Below are 9,840 nucleotides of genomic sequence, written 5' to 3'. Positions count from 1 at the left end.
TACTGATTCAACGCTAAGAGGAGTGGACCTTCAGGTTGAGATATTTTATGGTACTGGTTCATGAATAGGAAATAGCACACTGGATCAAAGTTAGGATAGGTGTCAATGTGTGAGTATAAATGAAGAGCAATGCACTATAGTGACTACACAGTGTAACTGAAAAGACAAACAACACCTATTAATTCTCAATCTAGTGCGTATCAGTTTCTTTGTAATCAAGGTCCTCTGCAAATTTCCATGCAGGACAGATGAGGACAAAAGAGAAAAAGCATTGATGCACAATTCTGAGACAAGCTTGGACAAAAAAATGCTCTGATTTTGAGTGCGAGTTTAGTGACAGATGGACGAAACTGTACATTCACGGAGAACATAAAGGTCACGTTAAACAGCAGTGTGTTCATAATCTTGAGTAATAGATTGCTGCGATCTTTGCTCCTTGATCTTTGATAGCCTCTGTCTTCAGTTGTGCTACATGTTTGTGTCTCAATTCTTCTATCCCACTAAAAATTATCTTCAGAGGTATTTGTCCAAGACTACTTAAATGTAAATATTTACTTGTAACACTCTGGACAATTATTATAGCTGAGTGGCAGCACACCTTCTCCAATATAATCAATATTAAGATTGCCAGTTTACAGGCATCATCAGCCAGTTCCATCCATCATCAGACGTTTCTATTCTTTAACCTGACACATTCTCAAGATGGATGTCCTCAAGATACAGTTACAATTATTATAGGTGAGAGTGGCAGTACACATTTTCCAAGTGACTACATAAGAAAAAAATAAAAAGTGGATGATTTCAATGAGAAAATTGTAAAACATTAACTTATGGAAAATACATTGTAATCACTTCCTGTTAAAGTGACCCTCCATATGTAAATGCATATGGTTAAAGGCACCTTGAGCTGCAGTCACTCAAGAAGTTCCCATGCTTTACTATTGACTAATTAGTATGCAGCCATAACAGCACAATGGAGAGAAGTAGGAGGCTGAAGGTAAGGATTACGAACTAGGAAAGATACATACCGCAAGCATCATTTGTGAAACGGGGAATGGAACGTTGACACACTGAAGAAGGCCTCAGTCGAAACTGTGAATTCAGCAACAGTATATCTAAAATTTGTCAGTAAAAATCGGTCTGCGCTTCCCAAAATTCTAATCACTGCCCCCAGTGGCTGAAGCTGAAAGTGTTGTTGAATGTATGGGCACTTGTACGCACCATTCTCCAGGCCAAAAGAAAGTTGTAATGCAACGTGTATTTTTAGTTCTAAATAATGTAATACAGTCAACTGGAATGCTTTGTTAACCCTACACACTAAACCAAACCTTAACCTAAAAATCTTCATCTTTGATGGAAAATGCAACTTCCAAGTTGCGCTAATCTATGATTATGTGAACGCATTACTTCCTGATTTCCATTGGATCAGAACTCCTGTCTTTGATGCTGCTCATGCAACCCACTACCAGTATCGCCACAGGAAAAACTAAACACATCTGAATTAGGGATGAACCGATATGGACATTTTGGCCGATACAATAACCGATAATTATCTGTATTTGGAGGCCGATAACCGATATATTTGCAGACAAATCTAAATCTGAATATAAATATACATTTTGTGTGTCTGATTACAAGAAGTAATCATACTACAAGTATGATTCTCTAAAGCAAAGCCAGAAGGCACCAATCAAAACCCGCATGGCGCAGAGCATGTGCCTGAAAAACCTATAATTGTTTGGCTTTCATATATTTCATATTTGGTACATTTCATAAATTTTCTTGTCGGACCAATAACCAATAAATTTCAACAATTATACCGATATGGCAGCCAATATATTATGCATCCCAAATCTGAATGGATGCAAAAATGTGTAATGAGTGATGGCACGTTTTAGTAATATGGCAGAATTGGGTTTATTTTAGGGTACCAGAACATTTTAAAACAAAAACAGGGTGTTACGCCCCTGTTGCTTTGACTAAACTGGAACATTTTGTGCAAACCACGATTATACTGTACATTCCGAAATATTTTTTACAGCCTTTAATTTAAATAATACAAAAATATGATCCTACTATACTGGTGAAATCACATTTCTTCAATGCTGGTTAACAGAGCGACTCTGTTGATAAGTTTGCAGCAATGTTTCACAGTGAGTCCACTACTGTCTCAAGAAGCAGAGCTTCAAAATGAGCAATACCAAACAATCTGTTGGCCTCTCTCTCAATGTGTCTATTGCTGATTTGTTTGCAAGTACAAATAAAAATAAATAATAATAAAAAAAAAAAAACAGGCATCAAAGAATAACTATCTTCAGCACACCCACAGCATTCGTAATCGTTTCATTTTTTTTTTTGTCAACAACTTGTCTTTCTCTCCCATGAAATGGAAGGAGTGTAAAGAGGAACCAATGTACTCATCCTGCTTTCCCTATTTATTAGACAGATACATATAACTATATTAATAACCATTATTATTTTTTACTATTATATAACTATTATTATCATCATTATAGCAGGGTGTGACTTTGGTGCATACATCACAATTTGAGAACTATATAATGCTATATAGCAATAACATTGTAGTGCAAATTATACAAACTTAAGGTTTCATTTGAAATGTTTTGTGATTCCTTAAAGCAGTATCAAGTCTCTGTTAAGACTGTAAAATCGAACTACTTATCTGAAATAATTGCTAAAAATGCCCATAGGCCTAAGATAATTTTTAATACAATTGATTCTGTTTTGAAACCTGTCCCTGTGGGCTATCCTGATGCGGGTTGCGGGTGGAAACGTTTCTTGAATTTTTTATTGACAAAATTCAAGACATTAGCACACATGTCATGGGCCAAGCAGTGATACACTCTGATCCCACGCTGCCATCCAGTTATTTTAGTCACTTTGACCCTGTTTCATCTGCTCAACTGTCGGATATAATTTTGTTAATGAAACCTACAAATTCTCCCATGGATGTCATACAATCACGGCTTCTCAAAGATGTTTTTAGTACTGTTGCCACCATTATGCTGGCCATAATCAACAGTTCTTTGAGAAATGGAGCAGTCCCTGCCAGTTTTAAACATGCTGTAGTTCAGCCTCTGCTGAAAAAACCTAACATTGATCCTATAGTTTTTAAGAATTATAGGCCTATTTCAAAATTGCCTTTTCTGTCCAAAATCTTGGAAAAGGTGGTTTATTCGCAGCTCTATTCTTATCTAACCACCTTCAACATATTCGACAAATTTCAATCAGGCTTTAGGGCACTGCATAGTACTGAGACTGCAAGGTGACAAATGACATTTTAGTCTCCCTGGATTCTGGAAACGGGGCCATTTTAATCCTTCTAGACCTCAGTGCAGCATTTGACATGATCGATCACTCCATTCTCTTACATCGCTCTTGAGAAGGTGGTTGGCATAAAGGGAGTTGCATTAAACTGGTTTTCATCATATCTTAAGGAAAGAACTTTTTCTATCAATATTGATAATCACTTCTCTTCCCCAACACTGCTCACATGTGGCGTTCCACAAGGCTCCATATTGGGTCCTCTGCTTTTTTCTCTTTATATGCTTCCTTTAGGCTCCATCTTTCAGAAGTACAGTTTAGCCTTTCATTGTTATGCTGATGACACACAATTTTACCTTCCTGTCAGGTCTAACGATTGTTGTTCTATCAGTAATCTCATCTCCTGTCTTGAGGAAGATAAATTATGGATATCTGAAAACTTCCTCATGCTTAATGAGGATAAAACCGAGGTCATTGCTTTTGGCTCTTCGCTACATATCGCTGATATTGAAAATCAGTTGGGTACTTTATCTTTAACCATGCACAATAGAGTTAAGAACTTGGGTGTCATCTTTGATTCTGACTTATTTTTTGATAAGCAGATAAATGCTGTTGTTAAAGGAGGTTTTTTTCATCTAAGGTCCATTGCTAAATTAAAACAGTTTCTCTCACAGAAGGACTTGGAAATAGTAATTCATGCTCTTATAACATCACAGCTGGACTACTGCCATGCCTTATATGTGGGTCTGTCTCAATCTTCTTTTTCACGTCTGCAAATAGTCCAAAATGCAGCAGCTAGACTCCTAACGGGTACCAAGAAAAGAGAGCATATTGCCCCAGTTCTCGCTTCCTTATATTGGCTTCCAGTTAGATACAGAGTAAATTTCAAGGTTGTGCTGTATGTTTATAAGGCCTTGCATGGCTTAGCCCCTCAGTACATTGCTGATTTACTCCATCTACATTCTGCACCAATGTCTCTTAGATCATCAAATCAGTTACTCCTCTCTGTTCCTCGTTCCCGGTTGAAAACTAAAGGTGATCGGGCGTTTGTAGTTGCGGCCCCCAGGTTGTGGAATGCACTCCCATTTACTGTTAGGTCTTCCTCCTCACTGCCGATATTTAAATCTAATTTGAAGACACATTTTTTCTCTTTAGCCTATAATGTTGGTTGAGAATTTTAAGAGTTTTCTGTGTAGGATATATAATGTTTTATTAATTTGTTCTTTTTAACATTTTATAATTTCTATTAAATTCTGTTATTAATGTTTGTAAAAAATTGTACAGAACTTTGGTTACAACATTTGTTGTTTTTAAGTGTGCTTTATAAATAAACTTGACTTGACTTGACTATGCATATTATTACAATGTAATGACATAAGTATAAAACAAGTAGGGTAGAGGTTGTAAATTAATGGAAAGACCATGCTGTCATCTACATAGGACATCTTTAAAATGATAATTTTCCTCCTCTGCACGATTGTGAAAGGACAGAGAATGAAGGGCAAGGAGTGTTATACAAAGCAACTCCAAAGCTATAATCCCTTTCTAATATGCACCCACCACAGGAACAGCTGGTGCATGTTCATTTCAAGGTTAATGTATGGGTAATGTATTTCTGTTAATGTGTGACCCTTGCATGTACAGAGGGCAGACCTCTTGCAATAAGTGCATACTTTCCACATACAGGGCATGTGGGTGGATACAGAGTGAGATGTAGAGACCCCAGATGAGGGGGTAAATCATGACATGCTTTTCGTCTTTTCGTTCTGGACTTATGAAGTTCCAAAGGACCATGGTATTCTAGATTTATCATAGAAAACAAAATATTTTATTTCTTTATATTTCAATATTATACACACAAAGCAAACATTTGAGGAAAAATATGTTTTTAAAATTATGTTTCACAATTCAAAAGCATATACGTATATATCAGGAAGATAATAGAATATTAATAAGGTTTTAATATTTTTCCAAAAAATCCTGTGCAATCCACAGCTTTTAAAATGTTTAGATGAATATGGGTTACACTAGAGCGTTCTGTCCATCACAGAGGGAGCAAGTAGGCTGTAATCATTATTTGCCTACAGCAAAGTCTAATATAGACATGAATTTCCTTCTTCAAAATCTCATACATGCAGTAAATGGCAGACCAGATACAAAGCAAACATTTGACAGTCACATCATATACTATTCAAAATTACCATTAGTTTGCACCCAAATTCATACAATGCTTACATACAAACAACCCAACACACATTCAGTGCCCAAAGCCCTACATTACAGACAGATCATGACATGATTTGGACTTAAGTTTGAAGGCGGCTTGCTTGTTCTTCTTAGCAACGATTTTGTCAATGAAACGCTTTGTTTTCTTGGGGAAACTCTCTTGACGCTTGTAAAGAGCATGACGCCGGGTGATGGTCTCCAGGCTGTCTCTTCGCAGGCGAAGCTGGCGGATGATACCTTCAAACAGCGTCCAGACATTATGTTGCATCACTGCTGATGTCTCAATAAACTTACAGTCAAACACGACTGCACATGCACGACCCTCTAAAAAATAAAAAAATGTCAAGTCTTAGTGATATATTAAGGCAAAGTATAAAAGAAAGGGTGGGCTACTTTATTGATCCCAGGAGAATGTTTGCAAAACATGATGATTAAATAGGCCTAATAGTTATTTTAATGCATTATGTATAATGCATTTCTATAATCTCTATAGAAAAGGTCAGGATTTAGTGGCAACCAGCCCTGACTTTAAGTAGAGATGCATTTCAGACTTTTCCTATTTAAATCCAGATAACACTTACCACTAATGGACACTTCTCGGCAACGGACCAGGTCACATTTATTGCCAACGAGGATGATGGGAGTGTGGTCAGCCTGACGCTCGCGCCGCAGCTGAATACGGAGCTCTGACGCGCGAAGGAAACTCGATCGATCCGTTATGGAATAGACTATGACGAAAGCATCTCCTGTCTGCAAACAACGTTCCTGCATCCAGCTGCCCTCATCCTGATGGATAGAGCAATTATGAGCTCCAAGAAACATCTGACCATTACATTACCAAGTATATGAGCATAAATTGTCTAATAATCTTACCAGTGAATCTGAAGTGTCGAGCAGGGTAACTGTAGCCTTCTCACCATCAACCATCATAGTCTGCTCAAATATTTCACCTGAGAAAATTTCAAAAAAATGGGAGAGAGTTGATACTTAAGGTTATAAATGTCGCCGGCCATGGAAAAAGACAAACTTTGGAAGAGTCTAATTAGGTTAAATCGCTCAATTAATCGCAACAATTACTTTTTGACGGGGGCAGTACAGACCGAATGCATTATTGCGTTCTTGCAAAGTATGGAACAGAATATGTCTCGAGACGCATTTAAAAAAAAATCTGTTATAGCCTACTTGACTGTAGGCCTACACGCTTCAGAACAAAAACGCGGCGTTCCTACGAGAGATGCTGAAAAACAGCGAGATGTGGCGCAATGGTCAAAAACATTGGTTTTACCATAACTATCAAAAACCAGTACCGAAGACGTGTTCGATGAGAACGGCCCCTTAAATTATCACTAAAATGTTTGATTTTATGTCGCTTATGTGATCGAACAAAGGTTTCATTTAAAAAAATAACTAGTTAGTTTATAAATATATAAGCCCTTTTTAAATAATAAATAAAAGACCAAAGAGTGCAGATGGAACGGTTTCAGTGCTCAAAAGTATAAGGAAAATTTACAGTCAAATGTCAACATACCTCCATATATCTCGCTTGCGCTGCCCATACTGTCTGATGCTCCAGCGAATATACTCGCGAGCGCTGACTTCCCGACGCCGTTGTCTCCGAGCAGGAAAACCGTGTAGGGTCCGATCGAAGTGCGAGTCGTAACCTCGGTGGAGAGAGCCGTGTCAGAAGAAGAGGACGAGCAGCTCTCAATGGAGCGCGAGCATGAACTGGAACAGGAAATGTTACCGATGTTGTTGGTCGTGAAAGCACCTCTCAGGAGCTGCCCTCCGTCCGTCCCGCAGATGCTCCACCTGTGCAGGTGATGCTGCACGCGAAGACTGTGGCGCCGCATGCTCGACAGTAGAGTCATGTGTAGCGACGGTTCTGCTAAACACTCGTTTAGATGCTCGAATTATAAAACGGTTTCTTTGAGAGTGATTCAGTTGTATTTCCTCACGCAATTAACGGAATAAATCGACTCTAATAAAAAGCGGTCCAATAATAGATGTCTTTCACAATCAGGAGAAACCTGAAGAATGGATGAATAAATTGGTCTTGGCTTCGTGGCGTTGTCTTCAATTAAGGTCTCTTGAAATCAGGGCTCGTGGTAAATCCTGTCTAAGTTTTGCGCAGTAATGTGCTTTGAGCTCTCAATGCACTTCGTGGTGGTTATATTAAGGTCTCAGTAACAGCGAGGGTTTCCTTGACGTCAATTCTCCCTCCCAATGGGCTCCTTTCCAGCGGGTCTTTCCTTTAAACCGGCTGCCCGACTGTATGTGTTGACTGCAAAGAGAGCTGTACTTCAGGTCCTTTCAGATTCAGGCTGAATATAAACTGTAATTTACATATTCAAGCAATAGAACATATAAGCAGATATTTTGTAAAAATTGCACACTGTATGGAAACAGCATGCCTAAGACAAACTGATCCAAATTGATTGTGTTCCTGTTAGGCCAGTGAAATTTGGCAACCTCGACTAGTAGCCTTAGTTGGTAAGGCACTGTAACCCTAAAGCTAGGTTAAAGCAGGACAATAGGAGAGTATCCTGTATGTGGCCCTTTAAGCTAACCCCATTCATTAAAGAAATAAAATACATTCTCAGTAGCTAGTTTTCAAAAACCTGTCTGTTACAAATGACAGCAAATTCTATGGACATATACATATTTAGTTTGAAGACCTAACTAGTCATAAACATTTATTTAATCCGAAATCAGTGTTGGGTAAATGACTAAACAATTGTAATTCTCTACAAATGACTAATTACTTCTCTAAAATTGTAATTAAATTGCTTTACTGCATACATCATGGAAAAGTAATCACATTACAAATTACTTTTAGGTTATTTTCTAAAACAAATTTCACAGAAATGTTCCTCCTGTTCATTTTTGAATGAATGAATGAATGAATGAACGTTACATTTATATAGTGCTTTTCTGACACTACACTCACAGTGCTTTACACAGTGAACAGGGGACTCTCCTCACCCACCTGGATGTGCAGCATCCACCTGGATGATGTCATAGAAACCCAAAGAGACATACATGAACATAATTCAAGTATTAAATGTATTCTACATAAATTATATTATTTTCGAAATATGCATCACCCAAGTAATGAACTTAAAATTAATTAACTGAAAATCAGTAATTGTAATCTGATTACAATAATTAATATTGTTGTGTTAAACCACTTATTTTTCAACTTATAAATGAACATTACATTAATTTATTACTTTGTAATCAGATTACACCTAACACTGATCGCAGTAGCCTGCAGAGCCATAATTAAATGTAATATTTACACACACCATGCAAACAAAACACTACAATAAGCATTCATAAGTTTAAAGACAAGTACAACATCAGAGATGCTCATGCTCTCCATTTCATTCATGCACAAACGTGCACATAAGCACACACTGAGAAGCAGATTATATTCATTTAGTGGGCAGGTGAACAAGGCACAAATGACAAATTACGATTTATTAATGTAATTGCTGGATTGCAATGACTGTTTCTATATTCAGAATTGATATAGATGAAGAGGATTGGTCGGATAAGAGAAATCACAGCAGAGTTCTGGATTTCCTCTTTCACCCTCATTCATTTGTCTCTCTAAGAACAGATCAGGCATAGGCCATTAAAGGTCAGAGGCTAAGAGGTAGAAAATGGTTTGAAAAGGATGCTTTACAGATAATTTGCATGATGCACCAACTTGAAACTAAATCTAACATGGCACTTGCTGGTATGACAACTGCATTAGGCTAATCAGTACAACTTTGTAAGTGTTTAGAAAACAATGTCTGCAAGAGAGTTCAAGTGTGTTATAGGGCAAATTGTGTGTGATATTTTAGTGCTATGGAAGTGGGGAAAAGCTAACCTTATAAATGAACAGAATGTATAAAACATAGGTTGCTATGTCTCACACACTGAAGCTGAGACCTGAGTTTACCGTTGATCCCAACACAGTAATTGTAGTAACTGGGCCGTAAATCAGGAAACAAGGGAGGAAGAGGGATAAGTTATTTTAATCTTGTAGAGCAAACACCAGACTTAATCCTGAATTGAACCTGCAACAAAACGTTCTATCTTCTCAGTCAAGTTTAAACTTTCTTATGTGGAAAGCAGAGAAATAGGCATACTATAGCCTCAGTCACCATTCACTTTCATTGTATGATAACGATGCAATGAAAGTAAATGGTAAGGCTAACATTCTGCATCTTACTTACTTTTGTGATGGCTGTTTCTTTTACAAAGGGAGTATGCTGCAGTGGCAACCAGCACAACTGACGATACTTACAGTAAATTGTTGGCAGTCTTAGCTGAAGAACT

General features: G+C 37.6%; 1 protein-coding gene across 1 annotated transcript; it reads right to left on the bottom strand.

Annotated features, from left to right (window-relative positions):
- Nucleotides 1–5,220: 5,220 nt before the first annotated feature.
- LOC127658332 (GTP-binding protein GEM-like) lies at nt 5,221–7,569 on the bottom strand. The gene is made up of 4 exons (XM_052147568.1): nt 7,040–7,569; nt 6,385–6,461; nt 6,093–6,297; nt 5,221–5,835 (listed from the first exon to the last, which is right to left on the bottom strand). The coding sequence occupies exons 1-4, from the start codon at nt 7,377–7,379 to the stop codon at nt 5,558–5,560; spliced, it is 900 nt and encodes a 299-aa protein (XP_052003528.1). The 5' UTR covers nt 7,380–7,569; the 3' UTR covers nt 5,221–5,557.
- Between the last annotated feature and the right edge of the window lie 2,271 nt (nt 7,570–9,840).

The sequence above is a fragment of the Xyrauchen texanus genome, chromosome 17, assembly GCF_025860055.1.
Source record: "Xyrauchen texanus isolate HMW12.3.18 chromosome 17, RBS_HiC_50CHRs, whole genome shotgun sequence".
NCBI lineage: Eukaryota > Metazoa > Chordata > Actinopteri > Cypriniformes > Catostomidae > Xyrauchen > Xyrauchen texanus.
The sequence above is the reverse complement of the archived record's forward strand: the minus strand, read 5'-3'. Positions and strand labels throughout refer to the sequence as shown.